This window comes from Hyaena hyaena, unplaced genomic scaffold, assembly GCF_003009895.1.
Source record: "Hyaena hyaena isolate Hyena2069 unplaced genomic scaffold, ASM300989v1 scaffold_493, whole genome shotgun sequence".
NCBI lineage: Eukaryota > Metazoa > Chordata > Mammalia > Carnivora > Hyaenidae > Hyaena > Hyaena hyaena.
In genome coordinates, this window is record NW_024081125.1 from 413,199 (window position 1) to 437,984 (window position 24,786).

Below are 24,786 nucleotides of genomic sequence, written 5' to 3' on the forward strand. Positions count from 1 at the left end.
CCATGTTGCCTATCACCGGGGGGCACTGTCCTTCCCCGACTTCTCAGTAGAGTTGGGCATCCTGCTCGGGCATTACCTGGAAACTCTCTTTCCTCCTACAGCCCCGAGAGTGCAGAAGATGCATCTTGCCAGCCACCTGCTCCTCCTTCTGGCTGGGCTACTGGTCACATCTCACAGTCAGCTGCTCCCTGAGCACAGCAGCCAGGGTCACCTTGGCTATCAGGAGGCTCCGAGCACAGGTGAGGGCTCCCCCGGCCTCAAGGTTGCCCCAGGCAATACAGTCTTTGCTCTCCGCCTCTACCACGTGATGGCTTCCCAAAGCCCTGGGAGCAACATCTTCTTTTCCCCGCTGAGCATCTCTTCCTCCTACGCCTTGCTGTCCCTGGGCGCCCGCTCACATACCCAGACCCAGATCCTTGAGGGTCTGGGCTTCAACCTCACGGAGGTGTCTGAGTCAGACATCCACCAGGGATTCCAGCACCTCCTGCACACTCTCCACCTCCCGGGAGACGGGCTGGAGGTGCACGCAGGCAGCGCTCTGTTCCTGAGCCAGGAGCTGCAGATCCTTCCGGGATTTCTAAACGACAGCGTGGCCTTCTACGAGTCCAAGCCCTTCCTCGCCGACTTCCACGACACTGAGGGCACCACCCGGCTGATCAATGACCACGTCAGGGAGGAAACTCAAGGGAAGATTGTGGATTTGGTCAGCGGCCTGAGCACGGACATCGCGATGGTGCTGGTGAATTACATTTACTTCAAAGGTAAGAGTCAGTTCATCGGTGGGTCCTGTGTCTCCCCGATTTATAGATGGATTAAAAATTAAAAAAAAAAAAAGCGGATAGATGGGGTCAGATAGGGCCAAGCAACCCTTAGCAGACTCATGTGAGAGCATCAGATATTTAAGAGTGAGTAGCATTGAGGTTTCCATACCCTCCTATCTTTAGATACATTTTCTTATTTGTTTTTTTTTAGTAACAGTAATGTATGAAATGTACAAGTTGAACTTCTGGATTCATAAGGAAGCGTTGCCATTTACCAAGAATGTAAACAGGGAAGGTTGTTGTTTAGGAATACCCCCTTCAAAGTTCTGTTTTGAGGATCAAATCATGGCACAGATATGTGTCCTCCTTAGAAGAGGGCCTAAAAATATAGACAAATTACAGCCCCCAGCCACATCTGATGGACTACCTGTGTTTGTTAATAAAGTTTTATTGGCACACAGCCATGCCCATTTACTTATGCATTGTCCCTAGGCTGCTTTCACACAGCCACAGAGATAGGCAGTTGCTACAGAGCCTAAAATATTTGCTTTCTGGCCCTTCACAAAAGAAGTTTAGCACCCCCTGACCATTATATATACTCGATAAACAATTAGAGTAATTGTAATTAATCTAAGGATAATACCCATTTTGAAGATCCTTAAAAACACATAAGAGTATAAAAGAGAAATAGAAATTGCCCAGGGGCGCCTGGATGGCTCAGTTGTTTAAGCATCTGAGCCCTGGTTTCTGCTCAGGTCATGATCTCGGGGTTCGTGAGTTTGAGCCCTGTGTGGAGCTCTGTACTGGCAGTACGGAGCCTGCTTGGGATTCTCTCTCTGCCCCTTCCCTGCTCATTCTCTCTCTCTCTCTCTCTTTCTCTCAAAATAAATAAACTTAAAAAGAAAAAGAAATTGCCCCTAATCCTGCCACCTGAGGCAACCAAAAATGTTAACATTTTCGCCTAATTCATTCTGGTCTTCTACTCACACTCACATGTTAACCATTGAAATTACAGTGTGAGGACAGTTTCACATGGCGGGCACCATCAGCGTTCCATCAGAGAAGCAAAACTATAAGTGTTAAGGGAAAGGGGATTGCTACAGGAGTTGGACCTTGCATATCTGTGGGGACGTGAAGGTCTGGAGGAAGCAGGGGTGGGAGGGACAGAGTGAAGTCTTCCGTGCAGGAAGTTTGGAGCTTACCAGGGGAATATACATCAGGCGCTTTCAGCCCCCACAGTGGCTCCACGTAATGGGAACATGTGAAGAGGCCCGTGCTGGACACATGGTGGTGTCTTGGGGACACTATTGGTCAGGAGAGCTACTGTTGGACAATGAACTTGGAGGACAGCATGGATGAGCCGGAGCACACAGGGCTCCACTATGTCTGTCCATCATCGCATCTTCTTGCAAGGACCTTCAGGGTATTGTGCTTGCTTCACATCTACCTCCCCACCTCGCGCTTGTAACCACCTTGAACCCAGACTCTACAGGGCACAGATTCTGGGAAACGTTCCCAGCCAGACTAACAATCCAGCCAAATTTCTTATCCTTGCATTTTACACAGGGAATTTGTCATGCAACATTGAAACCTTTTTTAAAAACCTTTTAAAAAACCTTTTTAATTTTGCAATAACCATAAACTTATAGGAAGTTGCAAAAGTAGTACAGAGAGATCCCATGCAACTTCCACGCAGGCTATCCTAGATCACGTTATGTAAGTGTACAATAACAATACCAGGAACTTGACATTGGTGCAATCTACAACCTTATTCAGATTTCACCAGGTTTTACATGCATTCCTGTGTGTGTATAGTTTTATGTTATTGAAAACTCTATTTAGGTCTTACCTAGTGCCTACATGATAGTCTACGGGATGCCATTCTCTTAAAATATAATTTAAATGTATAATACACACCATCGGCCCACCCCAGGCTCTGATTATAAATAATGAAAGGTTTGGGCGCTCTCTTCTGAAAGAAACTTAGCTCAGGCTGGTTTAGTGTTGTTGGCATGAAAAAGAGAGGTTCTCCAGAAATAGAAGGGAGATAGAGGCATCCTGGCTGCTGACACATCTGCTCAACACTTTGGGGACATGAAGTTAACCCAGTCCTCACTGTAGGTCACATGGTGAGAGAATGGCAAAATTGTGGCTTATCTTCAAAACTGAAAAGTACCTAGAAGAAAACAAACAAAAGACGCGCAGGTACTCTGTAGAGAGGATTCTCTTGAGAGATGTTAAAGTAGACTTAAACTTTAAAAAAAACACTGGTATATTGGGCTGCCTGGGTGGCTCAGTCAGTTAAGTGTCCGACTTTGGCTCAGGTCATGATCTCGCAGTCTGTGAGTTCAAGCCCTGTGTTGGGCTCTGTGCTGACAGCTTGGAGCCTTGAGCTTGCTTAGGATTCTGTGTCTCCCTCTCTCTCTGACCCTCCCCTATTTGCTCTCTCTCTTTCTCTCTTTCTCAAAAGTAAGTAAACTTAAAAAAATAAAAATAATAAAAAAACACCAATGTATCATATTCATAGAAAAGGAAGACAATATGGTAACGATGTCAATTCTCCCATGAATTAATCTAAATATTTAATGTAATCCCAATCAAAATCCTAACAGGTTCTCTTTTTTTCTTTTGGGAAGCAGTTAACAAGCTGAGCCTAAAATGTATATGAGAAAGCAAAAGGTCAAGAATAGCTACGATGCTGCCAGAGTGCCAACCTTGTCATAAATCTGTATTAATTTAGACCGTGTGGTACAAGTAGACCAATGAGTCAGAAGAGTGAGGCCAGAACAGAGCCCATAAATGGCGCCATGGATAGATACCTGGACATCTGATATCGCCACCATGATAGAGCACTGGGGAAAATGGATTTAAAAAAAACTGGTGCTGGGAAAACTAGGTCCCCACAATGAAAAACACATGGGTTTAGACCCCTCCCTTCTACCAATTGTAAATATTCCTTCCAGGTGGATTAAAGTGCTTTTTGCAAAAGGAAAGCAAAGCTTCTATTCTATATACATTATATATATGGAGGGAAAGTTGTCCTAAACAAGACACAGAAGACCTAATAACAAAGGAAAAGACGAATATGTTCACTTCATTAAAGAATTTCAAATACCAAGGCACCTGGGTAGCTCAGTCAGTTAAGCATTTGACTTATGGTTGCAGTTCAAGATCTCATGGTTCATGAGTTCTAGCCTAGTGCCTTCTTCACTGTCAGTGCAGAGCCTGCTTGGGATTTTCTCTCTCTCTCTCTCTCTCTCTCTCTCTGCCCTGGGCGTGCTCCCTCGCTCTGTGTGTGTGTGTGTCTGTCTGTCTGTCTGTCTCAAAAATCAAGAAAGAAACTTTAAAAAATAAAAAAATAATAATTTCAATCACCAAAACCCACCATCATGAGAGTGAAAAGACAAGTCAGAGAGGGAGAACAGTTATTTGCAACTCACACAACTGATGCACAGCTAATGTTCAGAAAGAACTCCTGCAAGTCACTAAGAAACAGCCCCACACAAATAAAGGGGGAAAAAACCATGATCTGGCACTGATGCAAAAAAAAAAAAAAAAGGACATTTAGTTGGTCAATAGGTCAGTAAACATACAAAAGATTGCTCAACCTCATTTTTAACCAAAAAAGTGCGCTACAAAGCCATAATGAGCTACCATTACAGAAACATCAGGTTGGCAAAAAAAATTAAGTGCCGCCATGTAAATTCAATGGCGAAGACAGGAAACAACTTTGCTGATACCTTTTTGTATCTCATATTTTAGAATCTAAATGAGCCTGAGAGATCCATTCCTTAGGCAGGTCAGGTTCGGAATGGTCTAAATGATATGCCGTGATGAAATTGTAAGGTGGAGGTCTCCGCCACTGTTGGAGAGGCATCTCCTGGCTGGACAGTTGGCTTGTTGGTCACAGGGTGCTTTGTACCTTCTTCCCTTCTTCCCTTCAGCTCTGTGGGAGAAACCATTCGTTCCCTCATTGACCACTCCCCAAGACTTCTACGTTGATGAGAATACAGTGGTCAAGGTTCCTATGATGCTGCAGGACACAGAGCATCACTGGTATCTTCACGACAGATACTTGCCCTGCTCAGTGCTGCGGATGGATTACAAAGGAAACGCGATGGCCTTTTTCATCCTTCCTAACCGAGGGGAAATGAAGCAGGTGGAGGAAGTCTTGACTCCAGAGATGTTAACAAGGTGGAACAGGTTGCTTCAGAAGAGGTAATCAGTGTGATGTGTGGGCTGAGTCCACAGCACTGCCCTTCAAACGGACACTCCTGAGGAAAGCCAGTGCCCCATACTGGGGGCGATTGCCAAATTACGAAAGAATTCTCTTTTGCTTTAAGACATTCCCTGAGTTTCCGCAAATAGCGAAGTCTCCTGTTACATCTGAGGTAGGATTTTGCCCTTATCAGTGAAAAGAGAACCAGACTAGGAGTTAAGAGTCCTGGTTCTAGATGTAACCCTCATACAGCACAGGGCTTGGGTGGCGTGGCCTTGGCTCTCTGAGGGTCCGCCCTGTGCAGTGAAGGCGTAGACCTCTGGTCAAGATGGTTAGATAGAGGGACTTAAGAAAACTCCAGCTGCCCATCAAGGAAGTAGCCAGGAATTTCCACATCACTCTGGGGCTATGAGTGGGAAATGTTTCCAACCACATATAAGAAAAGGGCCTCAACCCAAGGCCACGTGTGGATGGAAAATTCACACAGCTCATGGGATAGAGGAATCCTAGCCAAAGAAATCATCTGGTCCCAAATAAGTGAAAACCACAGGACCCCAACAGAAGCAAAGGCAAAAGTGGGAGAGGAGAGGGGAGACTTGCATCTGCCTGGGCACCTGGGAAAACACAGAAAACACCTGGGGCCCACGGAAAACCATCTCTGCTGAAGATGAGCTCCCAAGGGAGGAGGTCCTGCAGACAGCAGGCCCTGGGGACAAAGGGGACCTGGCTCTAAGCCCCTGGGAGCACTGAGCAAACGGTGTTTGTGTTTGTGGTGGCAGAAGTCAGGTGGAGTGGGTCCAGCTAGAGGGTGCAGGCAGGGTGGACACAGTGTGCTGGGGTCCCTTGCTTGTTCCCGAGTCCAGTGTTTTAACCCCATGCCTCCTTCAGGTACCTTTACAGGAAGCTCGAGTTGCATTTCCCCAAGTTCTCCATTTCTGGCTCCTATAAATTACATCAGATTTTGCCCAAACTGGGCTTTGTGGATGTGTTCTCGCAGAAGGCTGACTTGTCCGGCATCACTGAAGAGCGAAAGCTGCAGGTATCCAAAGTAAGTCATTGGTGGTCATCAATGCCTGGAGACGCGGTGGGGAACAGCTGCCCCTTGGGAGCTGCCAGGTGATGCGTGTTCTCTCTGCCGCCACGTGAAGTCTCTGAGCTCGAGTGTCATTCAACCATCCCCAGGCACGGGCTTCCACAAACAAACCCACCACATGCTGGCGTGCTGCTTGGCACTGGGAATATGGTGTCTACCCAATCCCTGTCTTCAGGGAGCTCTTGCAGCCAACTGGGCTCCCTAGATCCCCACAATGGAGAGTGACACATTGATAGAGAAAGGATGACAGACCAGGCTGGGCTGGGTGGGTGTATCAGAGATTCCTTTGACAAGAGAAAGAGACCAGGATTTCAGTGAGGAAGACAAAAGTGCACTATCAGGGAGAGCCTTGAGTAGCAGAGTTGAATTCCAGTTCCTTCCCTTATAGCGGTAAAGAGCCATCTAGTGTCTGGATTTATTTTCCTCACCTGTAAACCAGCCATAATGCATTAACCTTTCAGGGTGGTCATGAAGATTTAAAAAGCGTCCTGGGCTCGTAGTAAGTGTCCAGTTGCTGATAGAAAGAATTATTTCTGTAAATTAGAGGGCATCCAGCTCAACAACTCACCCAGTGTAGACAATCCTGCTGTGATATCAACAAGTGGCTTGACCAGCAGTGAACTGTGGTGTTGATCTTCAGCGATCTCTGGTTCTTCCAGGCTTCCCTAAGTCCTGGTTCATGTTCTATTGGAGGTAACACTTGTGATTTCCTTCCTAGAGTTTCCACAAAGCCATCCTGGAGGTGGACGAGGCTGGCACCCAGGCTGCAGCGGCCACTGGCAGCTTTATCACCTTTCTGTCCGCCCGGCACAGTCGTGGGGTCCTCCGGTTCAACCGGCCCTTCCTTGTGGTCATCTTTTCCACCGATACCCAGAGCATCCTCTTTCTGGGCAAGGTTGTCAACCCCACGAAACCATAGCCTTCCCAGGGCTGGCTCTTCTGTGACAAGCCAGAGGATGTGGCCTGGGGCACTCAGTGTGAGCAGATCCATGTTTGGAGCCATGTACACAAGAAGATTCTGAGAATCCGGGGCAGAAAAGGCTATTGGTGAGGGAGAGGGACGTGGATGGTGCGAGGTGCGTGTGGACTGGACACCTAGCTCCTCGGGGCAGTGCCACCTCAGGCAGATCGCCTAACTGCTTTGAGCGCCACCCGGAAGAGTGGGAGACACCTTGCCAGGTGTTTGAAGGGATTAAACAAAATGCTGGCTATGAGGAACCTGGTTTGGTGCCTCGCACATAGTAGATACTCAATAAATGCATCCCTGTTTTCCATCGCTTTGGGTTTTGCCCTGCATGGCCTTGGCAGAGCTGGTTGCAGACATTTGGGTGAGATGTTCCAGGTTCCAGGGGGTTGGCAAGGTGCGTATGGAAGGGAGAAGCGGTGTGGGCAGCCAGCTGTCCTGGGCAGGATGGATACCTGGTTTCAGAGCAGGGGCACGGAAGGCCTTGGTTGGGAGAGCACAGTCGAGGCAGCTTCCACAGGGACCTAATGAGGAAAGCCCTGCAAGGCAGGCAGCCACCTGGAGAGCACAGGCACTGCCCCTTCCTTTGGCCATGGAGATGTGGCCGGTTCCCCAGATCATGGCCATGGTCACGGATGCGCTGCAGAAGAAGAAAGAGCCTGAGACTGACACCTGGGCACCTGTGTTAATATCCCCAACTTCTAATGATGCGCTCCAGGGCCTCTGCCAAATGCCTTCCCTTCTTGGGCCTCAGTTTCCCCACCTGGGTAGTATGGGCTGACCCAGGTGGTCCAGTTCAGACATCCCTGGTATGCGAGGTGAATTCTCTGATCAGGGTCCACCCAGAGGCTTCGAGAATAAACCTCCAGCCCTCCCCCAGGAGGAGGTGGGCTGACAGCACCTGGCTGTGTTGGTCCCCAAGCCTCAGTGATTTGGGGCAAACACATTTCCCGAGGAAGAGTCCGTGGATCTTCTTCTCAGCCGGTGTGGCCAAGGCAGGAGGTTGCACCTGGTGACTGAAGAGACATGCTGAGGGCCACCTCCAGCATTGATGGTTGACCACGAGCTGCAACATTGCTGGGATTGTGTGATGGATGTGGTCCCTGGCCCAAATAATGCCACAAGTACAGAATAGGCTCGTTGTGGGAAACCACGAAACAGTATCCAGAGTAGGAGACATTGCTTTTTTATGGTGGAAGAAATCGTTGCAAAAGGAAGCGGGAGAGGATGGGAAGGGAAGACTTCAGGATTCTTGCCCCTTGACTCTAAAATACAGCCCTGAGCTGGACAGGACAGCCCTGGGCCAACATTGATAAAAGAAAGATCCCAAATGAAGTGCTTGTCACACCAGCCCCAAGCTGTGTGGACAAGGACCTGTAAATGCCACAGGACCATGGTGCCTTCCATTGCTCGGAGGACCATAGACCCTCCTGTCCATCCCCTGGTTTGATGGGCTGAGAAGAACATATGTTACCGAAAATATTGGTCTGCATCTCCCTGCACCTATTGGGAAGTTGAATTCTATTTTTTAGTGATCAGGCAAGAAATAAAGCCAGGCCCAGGCTGACACTCCCAACTCTGCTCCTATAGAAACAGGTGCGTGGGTGGGTTCAAGCCCCTCAGTGGGGAAAGCCCAAGGCCCGTGGTTGCTGTGGCCGGCACTCCCTGGGGGGTATGTGAAGGGGGAGCCTCAGTGTGATGAAGGGGAGAGAAGGGGAGCAGTCACCCTCAGTTCAGCCTTGAGAGGGATGCTGCCATATTCTGATGAAGCCCCTTCCCCTGCTCAGAAGCACTCTGTGGCTCCCTATTGCCTACAGACTAAAGCTCAAAGTCCTCTATCTGCAGCCAAGGCCCTCACACTCTGGCTCCCGCCTGCCTCTCCTGCCTCAGTCCCTCCTCCTGCACTCCTGGGCCCAAAGACTCAAGCCACAGAAACTTGCTGTTTCCCTAGGTTGTTCATAGGTTGCACCCTGAGCCTTCGTTCCTGCAGGCCCCCATCACCCAGAGCACCCCCTTCCTCGTCTCTGAGAATCTGCCAGCCTCACGCCCTCCCCAAGGTAGACTGCCATTCTCCCATCAAACATGGTTGACTGACAGTCTTCTCTGTTCCCCGGGCCCTGAGTAGACAGGACATGAAGGAGGTAGGGCCCTTCACCCCACATTTCCCTCACTTACCCTGGAACCTGGCCCCAGAGCTGATTGTATGGTCTGGCATGTGGCTGAGGCTCAATTAATATTTGGTGAATGAATGAGTGAGTGAATGAGCGAATGAATGAATTAAAAAAGCTGTGCCCTGAGCAAGGTCCCCATGAGCTGTTTGCTCTGCATCACCACCCCCTGACACATACATGGAATTGATTGGGTAAATATTTTTTATTCCAACTCCTCAGATTTCTAAATGCCCTTGTGGAATATTAAACCGATAAATAAACATGAAGAATCCACGCAGGGCGCCTAATCCCCACCCCCTTCCCAGAGCGGGGCCCGGGACTCCTTCCTGTCTCCTTTGCTGCTCTCCTGTGGGGTCCCTTACTTGTGTGGGCCCTCATGACGCCGCTTGGGAGATGCAACATGGGTTCATTCGGTTATTCGCTCAGTCATTCAACAGAGTCGCTAAGCGGGGGGACTGGCCACTGCCCAGGAACTAGGGCCTCTCCCTGGGGAGGAGGATGCACGTGAAATCTGGAGTGAAGTGAGGAGGGGTGCGGCCCCTGCTTCCCCACCAGCCCTGTCCTGCGGGGCAGGCACGTCACCTCTCTGGGTCTCAACGTGCATGTCCCAGCTGTAAGTGGGCACACAGCCCCGCAGCAGCTCCAGCAGCAGGGAGAGGATGGACACGGGACCCCCTGAAGAGGCAGATGGGGGACTCCTGGCTCTTGCTGGGCCAGACGAGTGGCAGGAAGGAGCCAGCTCCATCCCTGGCTGCCTGGGAAGGCAGAGGAGTCCTTTTCTTCTTCTTTTTTTTTTTTTAATTTCTTTACATTTATTTATTTTTGAGAGAGTGAGACAGAATATGAGTGGGGAGGGGCAGAGAGAGAGGGAGACACAGAATCTGAAGCAGGGTCCAGGCTCTGAGCAAGTGTTCAGCACAGAGCCCGATGCGGGACTCGAACCCACGAACTGCGAGATTATGACCTGAGCCGAAGTTGGACACTTAGCCGACTGAGCCACCCAGGTGCCCCAGAGGAGTCCTTTTCTGAGAAGCGGCGACTGTAAGCTCAATAGCACCCAGGCCCTGAGAACCCACAGTGAGCAAGGTGTGGGGGCGCGTGTTTCCAGGAGGTACCCAGAGGCCACAGAACACTCATTCATGGAACCGAGATGCTGGAGCCAGAATGCCTGGGTTCGAATCTGGCCGCTGCCGATGACTGAGTATATTAGTTTGTCTGGGATCCCATCACACACAGCAGCAAGCGCTGAGTGGTTTAACCCACAGAAATGTATCGTCCACAGTCTGGAGGCTGCAAGTCCGAGATCAAGGTGTTGGAAGGGTTGTCCTTTCTGAGGGCTGTGACGGAGAATCTTCCGGGCCTCCCTCCTAGCTTCTGGTGGTTTGCTGGCAAACTGTGGCATTCTCCGTGTGGGCATGTCTGTGTCCACATTTCCCTTTTTATGTTATTTTATTTTATTTAGTTTTCAAAAAATGTTTATTTTTGAAAAAGAGAGAGAGAGCAAGGGAGGGGACAGAGACAGAAGGAGACACAGAATCCCAGCAGCTCCAGGCTCCGAGCTGTCAGCACAGAGCCTGACGTGAGGCTCGAACTCATAAACCATAAGATGATGACTTGAACTGAAGTCAGATGCTTAGCTGACTGAACCACTCAGGCGCCCCTCCCCTTTTTATAAGGACACTGGTCATGCAGGATTAAGGGTCCTCTCTACTTCAGTCTGATTTTGTCGTAACTAATTATACGCAATGACCGTATGTTCAAATAAGGTCAACTTCTGTGGTGGGGGGTTAGGACTTCAATTGGGCTGGGGCACAGTTTAACCCATCACAGTACGTGACATGGGCTATTCTTTTTTTAATGTATTAAAAAAATTGTTTTAACTCTATTTACTTTGACAGAGCAAAAACACTGCAAGGAGTCCTTTTCTGAGAAGCGGCTGTTAACTTTTATTGCATTTCATCTTTTGTCACAACCCTGTCCTCTAGAGCACAGTGACAACCTCATATGGCTGCCAGAGGTGGCAGGTCTCAACAGGTAAAGTGGGCTCACAGTGTTGGGGTCCAGGCAGGTGGGTCAGTAAAGGCCCCTGTTTGTTTATTTTTTCTAATTTTTTAAATGTCTATTTATTATTTTTGAGAGAGAGAGAGAGACAGAACATGAGTGGGGGTGGGCACAGAGAAAGGGAGAGAGAGACACACACAGAATCCGAAACAGGCTCCAGGCTCTGAGCTGTCAACACAGAGCCCGACGCGGGCCTCGAACCCACGAGCCATGAGATCATGACCTGAGCCAAAGTCACCCGCTTAACTGACTGAGCCACTCAGGCACCCCAAGGTCCCTGTTTATTTAAAGACATTTCTGCTCAGCATTGTTACACTTGGTGGGCTGAGCAGAACCCACCTCTGCCCCGGATGAAACTCACCTGTTGGGGATGATGTTCTCTGTTGCTCTTGGTGTTAATCAAAAAATAAATGTGTCACAAATGATATGGTTCTTTAAATTCCCATATTCTGGCCACTTGCCCATCCTACCCTCTCACTGTGGCTGTTATGAACTTGAGTGTGGCCCCTCACCAAAATTCATATGTTGAAGCCCTAACCCCCAATGTGACTATATTTGGAGATGGGGCCTTTAGTGAACTCAATTAAAGTTACATGAGGTCATAGGTTGGGTCTTAATCTCACAGGAATGATGTCCTTATTAGAAGAGAAAGAGACACCACAGCTGCCTCTCTCCCTCTGTCTCCTTAAGCACAAAGAGCCCATGTGAGCCCCAAGTTGGAAGGCACCGTTTGCAAGCCAGGAAGAGAGAGATCTCACCAGCAACCACATGTGGTGTCACCTTGATCTTGCACTGACAGCCTCCAGAAACGGGAGAAAATAAATTTCTGCCCTTTAAGCTCCCAGTCTATGGTGTTTTGTTATGGCAGCCTCATTAGCGGGCTAATACATGAGGCACCAGGCCCTGAGAACAGCGTCCCACCCCCAAAACCTTTCCCAGCTTCTGCCCCCTTCCTGAGTGGGCAAGCAGAGTCAAGGGCTGCCACAGCCCTTCCCCAGATTCTCAAGATATTCCGTATAATATAGACTTAGAAAGTAGTACACGGGGTGTCTCTGCAAACAGCACACACAGCTGGAGAAGCCCTTCCTATCTTGGTTAACCCCATCTTTCCCAAATACTTCCACCTGGAGCCCATTTGGGGGCATGACTGCACTAGCATCCTGTTGCCGCTGTAGTTAATTATTACAAACTTAGTGGCTTAAAACAACAAAAACGTATTCTCTTAAAGTTCTAGAGGTCCAAGGTCTGAAATAGGTCTTACTGGGCCAACATCAGGAAGTTAGCAGGGCTTTCTTCTGAGGCTCCTTGGCCCATGGCCCCACACTGCAGTCTTCTCTCCTTCGGTTTCCATGATCGCATTGCCTTCCTCTGATTCTGATTTCCCTCTGCCTTCACGGTTGAGGTCTGTAAGTACAGCTAGGACCCACCTGGGTAATCTGTGATAGTCTCCCCCTCCCCCATTTCCAAGAGCCTTAACTTAATCACACCTGCAAAGTCCCTTTAGTGATAGAAGGTAACATTCACAGGTCCTGGGCATTAGGACATGGACATCTCTGCGGGACGCGCTAGCCATCCCGGCACAAATGTTAACACGATTCCCACCCCGCAGACCACAGTTTACGAATCTTTAGGTTAGGAAAGAAAAGACTTTTGCTATGTCACGTGGCACAAGGGACAGAAAGCAATATCTAGACAGAAGACACCTAGCTTCCCCTGTTGCTAATGCTTCTCCTTATTAGCTGTGTGCCTTTGGGCTGAATGCCTAACGGCTCTCTGCTTCCGTCTTCTTGATGATTTGATGGGGATGCTAGTACCCACCTTCCTGCACATTGGGAAGGTGGTGAGCACAAAGCAAGTGCTTGGTGCCTGGTAGTGACGTTGTTTATCTCTAGATTGAGGCTGAGCTCAGTCCCCTTCCTGTCACAGAGGCTGTAGAGGGACTCTGTTTGCTGAACACCAAGGTCACTTCCCCCTAGGCAATACCTGAACCCAGGTCTCCACTGTCAACTCCATGCCCCAGCTCACCCACACAACCTCTGCGTCGTGGCCATACCTGGGACACCCTGGTATTAGGAAGCCCCAGGCTTGGGGACCTTGGGAATGCAACAAGGGTTGAGCCAGCACTTGCACCAGCATCTTGGAAATGGACTTGAAAGGGTGGGGCTGAGTTTCAGAGCCCCAATTTCAAGGTCAAAAGGGGCCAGATGAACCCACAGAAATCCTAGATGCAGCCCTTTTGTAAGAGCCCTGACATTGAAGTTGGCGACGTGGGCACTTGATCCCACTTTGTCCCTAATTTGATGCATGATTCTGAAAAATCCATTCATCTTTTTGAGCCTCGATGCAATCATTAGTGCAGAGAGGGCACTGGATACAACGGTCCCTTCACCCAGCTGTCGTGACACCCTCAGCCCCTCTGGGTTCCACCAGATTCTCACGATGGAATGAATCGAACAAGCACCACCCGGAATCCGGCAAGCACATGGGGCTGTGAGATCTTAGGCTCACACTGCACTCCCCTCGATGGAGAGCAAAGTGGCTGCAGGAGACAGAGAAATCAGCCTGGAGAGAGGGACGTTTGCCAGAGGGGATCCCTTTCCCTGTGTCTGGAATGCCAGCAGCAGGTCATTCCCCTGAGAACCCTGAACCATTGTAGACAAACAGGGGTCTGTGTGGGGCTGGTGGAGAATTGAGCCCAGGGTCAGAGCTCAGGTGGCTGTTGCTGCAGCCAGTCTTTTGGCTAGAAACCCACAGGACAGAACAGGGCAGAGCCAATGGGGCGGAGTCAGAGCCTGACTGTGGTCAGTGACAAATGCTGGTTCCAGCCCCACCAAATCTCTGCTTTACACTGAGTGTAAGGGGCTGTCACCTCCGCCGTGTGCACGCTCAGCCATGGGACAGAGTAAGTACAGACACTGTGGACAGACGGAGGGCTCGTGGGCGTGAGGGTGTGGACGGGATGCCGGGGTTATGGGACTTGCAGGGCTTCAGAGCTTTGGCGCTTTCCCAGAGTGAACAGGAAAATTCCCCGCAGCGGCCGGGAAGGAGCCAGGGCCTGTGTGCCCCCCTCCCAGCTGTGTGAACCCCGGGCACGACACTAAATCTGGCTGTGCCTCAGTTTCCTTATAGGTGAGATGCAAAAGATCACATCTTCTGCATGGCGACTGAGAGGATTCAGTAAGATGGTGGCTCTCGCCCAGGAGTGGCTTCATCCCCAGGGGGCGGCTGGCAACATTGGGACACATGTTTAGTTGGCACAATTGGAAGGAGGGCTGAGTTGGGATCTGGTAGAGCCCAGGGTGCTGCTTAACCCTTTACAGGGCACAGCACCGCCCTCACGACAAAGAATAACCAGACTTCTAATGCCGACAGCGTCGCAGTAGACAAACTCAGAAAGAAGTGGTAGGGACAGAGAGTCTGGCACACAGCCGGCTCCTCTGCCAGCCATCGCTTTCCTTGCTGTTTTCTGAGTCTGCAAACTCAGGCCTTTAGAAACGGCGAGATGTGGTCAAATATCCACCTTCCTGCTTCCGAGTTGGGATCGCCCTGGAGGCTGCCTCCCAGAACGACCACAGGGGCTGATTGTGTGCTGGACGCTGTTTGGCTATTTGTGACATGAGCAAAATGTAGACATAAAAGGAGTGTGATTATCAGTTTTTCTAAGGATGAGGCCCTTGGCAGGAAATGCGACCATGAAAGGGGAAGATGATCCCCTGGCCAACATCCCAGTTCGCTGATCGAGAAGCCATAGCGTGAAGAATAAGGTGGTGGGGAGGGGGTTGAGGACGCGTGGGTGTTGGTGGTGATGGTATCACGGGTGGACGCGGTAAACAGGTTCACGGGGGTACGCACTAAATAGGTGTGGCTTTTCGTACGGCAGCCACACCTCAGGAAAATGTTTGTTTGTTTTTTAACATTTATTTATTTTTGAGAGACAGAGCATGAGCAGGGAAGGGGCAGAGAGACAGAGAGAGACACAGAATCTGAAGCAGGCTCCAGTCTCTGAGCTGGATGTCAGCACAGAGCCCAATGTGGGGCTCGAACCTATGGACTGCAAGATCATGACCTGAGCCGAAGTCCAATGCTCAACCGACTGAGCCACCCAGGCGCCTCTCAGGAAAATGGTTTTTATTTATTTATTTATTTATTTATTTATTTTTTATTTTTAATGTTTTATTTATTTCTAGGAGAGAGAGAGACTGTGTGAGCAGGGGAGGGTCAGAGAGAGAGGGAGTCACAGACTCTGAAACAGGCTCCCGGCTCCGAGCTAGCAGTCAGCACAGAGCCCGAACCGTGAGATCATGACCTAAGCGAAAGTCGGACGCTTAACCGACTAAGCCACCCAGGCGCCCCAGGAAAATGGTTTTTAAAAAAGAGAAAGGAAACAGAAGGTGAACAGCAGCGTGGGAGGTGGTCAAGGTCACCTGGCAGAGTTAGCCCTGGTTGCCCAGCCTGGCTCCGCATCCAGCGAGTGGTCTAAAACCTCTGAACCATGGACAAGGACTTCATTCATTCATTCATTCGTTCATTCCACATGGGTGTGTGAGCACCACCCCTTGACTGCAAATGTCAATCTCCCAGCAAGAGCAGGTGTCCATGCGGGTCCTTTGTGTAGTCGGGGAGGGAGGCCGGGGCACAAGAAGGCACGATGTGGGGTTGCACGTCCATCGCTGATGGCGTAGTAACGGAGAGGCCGTGATAGAGAACAGCACTGCGGAGGGAGGGGCCGGGCAGGGACGTGGCATCACCCAGAGGTGGCATTCAAGCAGCGGCCTGGGGCCCAGGGAGAAGCTGGCCGTGGTCAGGGAGGCTGACAGAAGGTTCCAGGGGACAGCACAGCATGCAAGGGCCCAGGGCTGTGACGGGGCTTGTCTGCCCAGCTGACAAGTATCTCCAGAGGACACACGTGAGCAAGGGCAGAGCAGATCAGGCTGAGGCTGGGGACAGCCGGGCAGACTCAGTCCCTGGTGGTGATCACACAGACCAGCTAGTCCTGCTCCATGCACGGAGGGCGGCGCTGGCATTCCTAGGTGGCGGGCGCTGCGACCCAGTTGGTGACTGGGGGCAGGAGGAGGTGTGGGGTGGTCCGGGCGACAGGCGGCAGGTTTTCTATGAGGACGTGGCAGTGAAGATGGGGAGAGGCGAGCAGGCATGAGACCCGTTCTGGAGCTAGAAACCAACGAGCCTCGCAGATGGTCTGGAGATGGGGGGGGGGGGTGAAGAAAGCGCCTAGGTCACTGCTCCCAGGAAGCTCTCCGGGCCCTTTAAGCATCCAGGGAACCTGAGGTTTTGTCTTTCCCTCCCTGCCTGGGCACCAAGTCCCACATCTCCTTTTCAGGGGATGGACCTCCTCAGCCACACACCTCCCACAGCGGGGTTCAAGGTTGCCCAGTAGGACTTTGTTGCCTGACAGTTGGAGTAAATGCGACAGATTTTTAGTCCATGGAAGGTGGGCACCAGTGGGGGGACTTGCTCAGCACCCGCCCACCCCTGTCCTCACCCACCGGCTCGAGTCCCTTTGGCCTGGGGTTGCCAGATGAACTTGAACCATCTGCTCCCCTCCGTGGGGCATTTCCACAAAAAACTGGCATCGGGAGCCCAGGAGAGGGTCGGCCAGGCCAGGCTCCGGTCTCCCGGCTGAGAGCTGGTCTCCCCAGGGGCCAGGCTCCCAGGACCGAGAGCAGACTCACCCCCAGCTCCAAGGTGGCATGAAACTCTGTCGACTCTGTCATTTCCACCAGAGGCCCAGTAGCGTGACGGCACAGCCTGGATTTGAAAGTAGGAATCATGAAACAAGCACCCTGAGGCCTCCATTTTCTCGGAAGCGATCTCTCTGACCCTCTGTTTCCTCTTCTGTACAAATGACGATAATGATACCAAGTCTGTGCTGTGGTGGGGGAGTAGAAACGAGCTAATACAGGTGAACGGCTTGCAAGAGACCCGGGGAAACCCACCAGGAGCCCCTGGAGAGGAGGAATGAGCGGTCGTTTCTCAGAGCCACAAAAGGAAGACAAGAAGCAGTGTGTCCACCAGACACAGGAATCTGGAGTTTAATCCTGGTTCCGTGATCGCTCTCTGGCTGGCACAAGCTATTCCATTTTGCTAAGCCTCAGTTTATTCACCTGTAAAATGGTGTCCATAATGGTTACTTTTGTTGGCAGTTAAATGTAGTAATATTTGTAGTGGCTTTAATAAAAGATAGAGAGTGGGCCCAGATGGAGTGAGATTTCTAGATCCCCAACCTGCAGCCCAGGGGAGAATAAGTGAGGCTGGGGCCCCCTCAAAGAGACCCCACTCTCTAGGGGGACTCAGTGGGCTCTGGGAAAGGGGCTCTGGCCCATCAGCCCCAGACCTCTGGTGTTGGGGCGGGGGTGGGGGGGCAGTGGTGGGAAGAAGGTTACCGGCCGTGGCACATGACAGACCTTGAGTTGTTTTTGAAGAAACTGAGGCCAAGAGAGGGGATGGGAACAGCCCAAGGCCACCGGGCCTGCTGAGGGACAGGAGGCCAGAACTCTCCTGCCCAAGTCAACTGCCTCAAGGCCCCATCCAAGCAGGAAACACCCTCTGTGTCTGCAACTATTCTTTGAATGTCTTTCTTTTAGGGTGATTATCAGCTCAACGTTAATCTTTGATCATAAGGGGGAGGTGAGCTGAATGGCTCGTTTACCAGGATCCTGCTCCGTGGACAGTTCTAGCACGCTACAGGAGGGATCATACTGTGCTGTAGAAGAGTCCATTTTAAAGGGCACAGAGATTAAACCACCCACCCATGTCCTTGAAAGGCTGCCATTCTCTGGGTGTAAACAGAAAGGGAGTGTCAGCCTGGAAGGTTCAGACCCTGTTTCTTAACTATCTGCAGATTAGCAGCTATAGTGGTAGCTTCTGAGGCAGGGACGACAAAGACTGTGACACAGAGAGGCTGTGACACAGAAGGAGGGCCAGCGGTGTGGGGAAGCCAAACGGTGTGACTGTGTAGAGCGTGGGCTTTGAGTGTCAGAACTGGGTCTGAGCCCACGCTTTGCCGCTGTCAGCCAGTGACTCAACCTCTCTGGGCTTCTGATTACCCAGCTGTAGAATGGCACTGCTCACAGAGGGAGGGCAAGGAGGAGGGTGTGAGGCTGATGGTGGGGAAGAGGGTGGGGACAGCGGACATGGAGATCGATGAGGCTGCTCTATTTGGTCCTGGGTGGTTGGAGGTTATGCAGACAGAACATTCCTAATGAGCCTCCTTTGTGGGCTGGGGTGCAATTTGGAGCATGGCCTGCTCAAGTCACTGGATTTCTCTCGAAGACAATCACAGCCCAGGTCAGCCTGACCCCCCAGTTCATTGGCACCAGCACCACCACCTCAGCGGGCCACTTTGCATACAATGTCCAGTGCAGGCATTTGGGGCCCTTTGGGGGCTGGGTTTGCATGGGTCATGTCACTCTGGCAGGGCCCTGAGGCTGGGGACCTGGTGACAGGATGCCCAAGGGGGAGGAAGACCCAGCTAGAGGGAGTTCTCACCCCGGAGCAAGACTGTCATCAGCGGTCAGGCAGGCCGCAGTGAGAGCGGTGGGAGCGTGTACCCCAGGACACAGCAGAGGAAATGGGGATCCTGGTGGGGGATTGGCTGGACGCCGCCACAGCCACAGCTCACACTACCACTCCCCCCGGTCTGCGCGGGGCCCTGATGCAACACTTCACGTATGTTGAGTCCTTAAAGCCCCCAGCCAGTCCCAGCACGGGGACTGTCATCACCTCCGTGGTACAGGCGGGGGACAGTGGCACGGGCCGTAAGTGCCTTGCTCCAAACCACACTCAGAGGAAGTAGCGGAGCTGAGATTTGAACCCAGGAGGCTGGGCTGCAGGGGACTGTGGGAGGCCACCGGCACAGGAAGCGTTTCTGGTTGCAGAGGCGGGGTCTAGGTAGATGGACACAGTGGAGGAAGGGGGGCACTGAAGACCCCCCAGAGCCCACGTAGGAGGCGGTGGAGACACAAGAAATGAGGGCTTCCCCATCTGGAGGACGGAAGGAAGAAGAGATGCCTTGGCTCGGCTGCCATAACGAAGCAGCACAGAGCAGAAGGTTCTTGTCTCAATGCCCAGAGGCCGGAAGTCTCAGGTCAAGGTGTCAGGGGCGCTGGTTTCTTCTGAGGCCCGTCTGCTCAGCTCCTCGACTTGCGGGCGGTGGTCTCCCTGTGTCCTCATGGGGCCTCCCCTCCGTGTGTGTGTATCTGTGTCCTCATCGCCTCTTCTCATAGGACACCAGTCAGGTTGCATCAAATGACCGCCCATAGGACCTCGTTTTGACTTAATTGCCTGTTTAAAGGCACTTTCTCCAATACAGTCAGGTTCTGAGGTACGGGGAGTTGAGACTTCAACATAGGAGTTTGGGGGACACAATTCAGCCGTCACAGAATAGGAGGGAGTCGGGCTGCTCACACGAAGAGGGCAGAATTTCCTCACTGAGCGGTGGGGTGGGGGGAGTGGGGGAGGGGCTCTGAGAACAAGGTGGGCCGCAGGGTCCTGGAGCAGCCCCGGGGGAAGGAGGAAGGGGTTGGTTGGCCTCTGTGTGTTCATTAATGACTCTCTGAGCCTGAGCAACCCCCCACCCCCGCCATGATGTTCAATATACATTTGCTGAGGGATCAAGGACAGACCCAGGAGTCCTGAGGGGTCCATGGGGGGTCGGTCCGTTCATGGAAGGACCGTGAGGCCTTGCAAACGCTACTCCCAGGGGATTGGAGCGACAGTCACAGGCCACTTCGGAAGCGGGTTTCTCATGCCCTGGCAACCTCAGAAATGCTGATCAGGCAGAATAAGGAGAGCTGTCCACCCCCACATCCCACCCCCCGAAACGCGTACCCTGGTGTGGATGAGAGCATTCTCACCCTGATGGCCAGCCCCCACCTCGGGGCTGCACCCTCTGCCTTCTCCTGCCTCGCTCCGCCGTCAGGTACCCACATCCCCAAGTGTCTGTCCTCGAGTCCCTATGGCTCTTCTTGAACCCTCACTCATGGGCTCGCCATGTCCCTTGGAGGCTGTGTGACATCTCTGGGATGACATCCCCCCAGTCTCCTCCCTGAGGACAGCTTCCCACTTTCCCTTTCAGAACGAGGGTCAGCCATAATGCCGCTGTGCCTCCTCTTGTGCCTGATGCTCCTGAGCCCACCGGGGGCCACCCTGCACCGCCACGACTCCCGGGAGTCAAAGAAGAAGGCCAAGGAGACACCCATGGTCAGCACGGTGGCCCCTCCCAGCAGGGACTTCACCTTCGACCTCTACAGGGCCTTGGCTATGGCTGTCCCCGACCAGAACATCTTCTTCTCCCCTCTAAGCATCTCCATGTCCCTGGCTATGCTGTCCCTGGGGGCCCGGTCCAGCACAAAGGCACAGATCCTGGAAGGCCTGGGCCTCGGTCCCCAGGGAGGCTCGGAGCAGGGCCTCCACCATGCCTTCCACCAGCTGCTGCGGGAGCTTGCCCGGCCCAGAAAGGGCCTCCAGCTGAGCCTCGGCAACGCTCTGTTCATCAGCCCCATGGTGCACATCCGGGACGCCTTCCTGAGCTCCGTGAGGACGCTGTACCTGGCCGACACTTTCCCCACCAACTTTGGGGACCCCGCAGGGGCCCAGAAGCAGATCAACGATTACGTGGCAAAGCAAACAGACGGCAAGATTGAGGACTTGGTTAAGGACCTAGACAGCACTGAGGTCATGGTGATGGTGAATTACATTTTCTTTAAAGGTAGGACCCCTGTGCTCGAGCCTGAGCTCTCTCCTTTCTGCTGCTTTTGTCCTGGTCCCCACATATACAGGAGTGAGAGTAGATTTAGTCCCTTCTGGTGCCTGTCGACAGAGGGAGGCCAACAAGTAGCCGAGGGGAAGACAAACATCTTTTTATGGTGTGAGGTGATATCAGCTCATCTCCCTGACATTTCTTGGGGATACCCCTCCCCAGCACCGGCTCTCACATCTGCTTCTCCTTCTAGACGCTGAGTCCCTCGGTGCCTGTCTAGGGCCAGGCTGAGGACGGGAAGGCAGGAGTGGATAAAGGAGGGGAAGGGAGGGAGGAGAGAGGAAAATAGTTAACTTGTTAACCACCTCCCCTCTGCCTAAGAGCACAAATGGCAAAGATCCAGCTTGGATTCCAAGATTTCTTGTCCCCCAGTGCAGGGCCATTGCTATGACACCAGGCTGCAGGGGACAGCTGTGACAGAAGCCAAGTGGGGCACAGGGATGGGTTCCGTATTTGATGGTTATGAAGAAGGTGGAAACAACTACTTGTATCCCGTTGATGCGAAAATGCAGGAATCAGACAGAGCAGGAAGCGTAACTGAAGGCTTCTCAGTAGGAAGAACTGTGTACTTCCAGGAACCTTACAAACCTCTCTCCCAAATGTAGCTCAAAATCCAAACATGGGAGAAGAGTGGAGAACAGAATAACTCAGCTGGGTAGAGTGCCAGCCGTCCAGAGTTTTCACCTTCTTCCCTTGGATAGTTGACCTTGAGTAATGCCAGAGAGTCAAACAAGCAACATTAGTGGTTAAGGGCTTCCAAAGACATGGAAACCAGCCTCCTGGCTTTGCACACGTGGAAGGAAAAGCCCCACAGAAAGCTCAGGCATGTCCCCGAAGTTCTAGAAAGGCAAGCCTTTATCTCCTAAGGGTTTGGCGATCACAAGCACCAAGGAGGCCTCGCTGAGGAGGGTGAGATCTGTCTGAGGGATGGGTTTACCGTCTCTACGCTTTTCATCTGTGGCTGAGAATTTCTCTCTTTTATCCATTTCAATATTTAGCCAAGTGGGAGACAAGCTTCAGCCTCAAAAACACCCGTAAGCAGGACTTCCACGTGACCTCGGAGATGGTGGTGCAGGTACCCATGATGAAGTGCGAAGACCACTTTTACTACTTCCTGGACCGGAGCCTCTCCTGCAGGGTGGTGGGGGTTCCCTACCAAGGCAACGCCACCGCTCTGTTCGTTCTCCCCAGCCAGGGCAGGATGGGGCAGCTGGAGGACGGACTGAATGAGAGGACCTTGAGGAGGTGGCTCAGGATGTTCACAAAGAGGTATTCCTCAGACGACGTGGGGCCCCAGCCTGGCCTGCACACCGCCGGGTGACATGGCGGGAGTGGGAAGGGCTCACCCCAGCCCGGGAGCTGCCCCCAAGGCCAGAGAGACTATGTGAAGTCCCAGCCCCTGGGGCCCTGGCCCAGCTGGAAGGAACAGGGCCAGACGCCTGATGTCCTGAGGGTGCCATCAGAGTGGGCGGGGAGTCCTGGGGGCAGCCCAGGTCCAAGTGCAGAGTGGGGGGCCTCTAGACAAGGGGCTGAAGGGTCATTATGAAGCCAAGGGGAGACAGCAGGGATATGAGCTCAGTGAGCTGATGCTCTGGAAGAGTCTAAGAAAGTTCCTCTCCTCTTTCCAGGCAGCTTGAGCTCTACCTTCCCAAGTTCTCCATTGAGGGTTCCTATCAGCTGCAGGAAGTCCTCCCCAAGCTGGGCATCAATGATGTCTTCACCTCCCATGCTGACCTGACGGGCATCACCAACTGCACCAACTGCATCCAGGTGTCTGAGGTGAGCTCAGAAGCTCTTGAGCCCCTGCTTTCAGAGATTTCTGTTCTATTCTATGCTATGCTGTGCTATTCTGTGCTATTCTTTTCTACTCCACTCCACCACTCTCATTCCACTCCACTCCATTCCATTCCACTCCACTCCATTCCATTCCATTCCACATTCCATATTTTTCCCCCTCTCTCTCACTCTCCTTTCTTCTCTCAAGAAGCAAAGGTATCCTTTTGTGTCTTATCCTATGTGCAATGTGTCCTGGGGGAAGGAGCCTGTATTAAGCAATCAAAACTAAGAATTAGGTGTTACCTCCTTCACTCACTAGCTGTGTGACCTCCAACAATTACTTGACCTCTCTGAGCCTCTTTTCTCTATATGAAATTGGAGAGTCACATCCTTGCTGGAAGGTGCTGTGAGCATTCAAAGGCAGGCCCTTGCCCAGTCACCTCCAGACACAGACCCTGGTACACAGTAGCCACACAATTGTGTCATTTGCTACATGCTTCGTGGTGCAGCTGCACAGACACTTGGACAGCGACGCCACAGGCAGCAGCTTTGCCATCTCTAGTGATGGCATCTTCCAGCCCCGGTGGCTCAGTGACACGTGATGTCTGCTCTGCAGATGGTGCACAAGGCCGTCGTGGAGGTGGACGAGTCGGGGACCAAAGCGGCCGCAGCCACAGAGATGATCTTCATGTTCAGGTCGGCTGCACTTAGCTCTCAAAGGGTCATCTTCAACAGGCCATTTATGATGCTCATTGTAGAGAACTTCACCAACATCCTCTTCGTTGGCAAAGTGACCCACCCCTGAGGGGGGTGTTTCCCCTGAAAGGCCACAAGCCTCCGTAGCAGAAGTTGAAGGCTCACTGTGGCATCTGTCTGCTGGGAACTGATGATTTACGCAGGTTTCATTGACTACTGAAGCTTTTACAAGTAATAACAATAATAGCATTGAAAAACGGATGATGGCTTCTTTTCACACAACTGCAAGGTATGGGGGCCTGGAAGAAGAGCCTTTGGTCTTGCCCTCACCCTTCATCAGTGGAGTCTAGCACTGGGGGCCCAGAAAGGTTGGTTGACTTGCCCAAGGTCACACAGCATGTGAGTGGTAGAGAGACGCCCAGAGCCCAGGCACCTGACGCCCAGCCCAGGGCCACAAAGCTCTGAGGGATTGTTGCGGTCGACATTTCTACCAAGAAGTGTATTTCCAAGCCGAGGCCTCCACCGGCAGGTAATCCCAGCTATCAGTTCATCATGGTTTGAAATTCATCATGCTTACCGTGCGTGGTTGCATTTATCTGCTGGAAAGAACACTGACATGGGAGTCTAGAATGGGGCTTCTGTCCAGGCCAACCAGCTGTGGGACACTGGGGTAATGGTGTCCCTCTCGATTTCCCCCATGTATACAATGAAGGGTCAGGTCAAGGGCTGAAGGCTCCATGACATCATATAAAGAGGCTGGAGTGTCCCTGCCAGTCACAGTGGGTTTTACTACATTCAAGTGCTACTTGTCAATGAAGGACAGCAAGTGGACAGCAGCGTGGTAATGGCCCATCACGGCATCAAACCATCCTGTGGCTTCAGTTACAACCTCCGGGCGTTGGCTGGGGTCGGGAGGCCTGTGGCAAATACCAGAGTATCAACTAAAGACATTGATGCTAACAGTGAATTGCAGTGTCAGTGAGAACAATAAAGCCTTTTGCAAACACTGAGTGTCATTGTCCATGTGGAAGTAACTCTGGGAACAGGGACATCAATAGCCTTCCACGGGCCAGGCTTGGTGCTAGGTGCTTCCTGTGTGTGGTTGCATTTGTCTGCTGTGAGGCGGGTACCGCTCTTATCCCCATTTTACAGATGAGGAAGGCAAGGCTTGCAGAGAACAAGGCTGTATAAGGCTGCTTATACAGTCACACAGTCTCTCAGGGGTGGAGGCAGGATCTGACCCACCCCCGGGGTGTGGCCTCTCGAC

General features: G+C 51.9%; 2 protein-coding genes across 2 annotated transcripts; both read left to right on the forward strand.

Moving 5' to 3' along the window:
* Positions 1 to 112: 112 nt before the first annotated feature.
* Positions 113 to 7,349, forward strand: SERPINA4 (serpin family A member 4). Its single transcript, XM_039254566.1, has 4 exons — positions 113 to 761; positions 4,706 to 4,979; positions 5,869 to 6,028; positions 6,792 to 7,349. Exons 1-4 carry the CDS (start codon positions 119 to 121, stop codon positions 6,990 to 6,992), a joined length of 1,278 nt encoding a protein of 425 aa, XP_039110497.1. The 5' UTR covers positions 113 to 118; the 3' UTR covers positions 6,993 to 7,349.
* Positions 7,350 to 14,086: 6,737 nt separating this feature from the next.
* Positions 14,087 to 24,529, forward strand: SERPINA5 (serpin family A member 5). The gene is made up of 5 exons (XM_039254550.1): positions 14,087 to 14,171; positions 20,364 to 20,996; positions 22,046 to 22,316; positions 22,676 to 22,826; positions 23,440 to 24,529. Exons 1-5 carry the CDS (start codon positions 14,162 to 14,164, stop codon positions 23,626 to 23,628), a joined length of 1,254 nt encoding a protein of 417 aa, XP_039110481.1. The 5' UTR covers positions 14,087 to 14,161; the 3' UTR covers positions 23,629 to 24,529.
* The last annotated feature ends 257 nt before the right edge of the window (positions 24,530 to 24,786 follow it).

What these genes read in the sequence shown, in the direction of transcription:
- SERPINA4 (XM_039254566.1), top strand. Translation starts at nt 119, where the DNA reads ATGCATCTTGCCAGCCACCTGCTCCTCCTTCTGGCTGGGCTACTGGTC. An exon ending in AACAGGTTGCTTCAGAAGAG is followed by an intron (nt 4,980 to 5,868) that starts GTAATCAGTGTG and finishes TGCCTCCTTCAG; the next exon opens with GTACCTTTACAGGAAGCTCG. An exon ending in GAAAGCTGCAGGTATCCAAA is followed by an intron (nt 6,029 to 6,791) that starts GTAAGTCATTGG and finishes TTTCCTTCCTAG; the next exon opens with AGTTTCCACAAAGCCATCCT.
- SERPINA5 (XM_039254550.1), top strand. An exon ending in GAATTACATTTTCTTTAAAG is followed by an intron (nt 20,997 to 22,045) that starts GTAGGACCCCTG and finishes TTCAATATTTAG; the next exon opens with CCAAGTGGGAGACAAGCTTC. An exon ending in CTCAGGATGTTCACAAAGAG is followed by an intron (nt 22,317 to 22,675) that starts GTATTCCTCAGA and finishes TCCTCTTTCCAG; the next exon opens with GCAGCTTGAGCTCTACCTTC.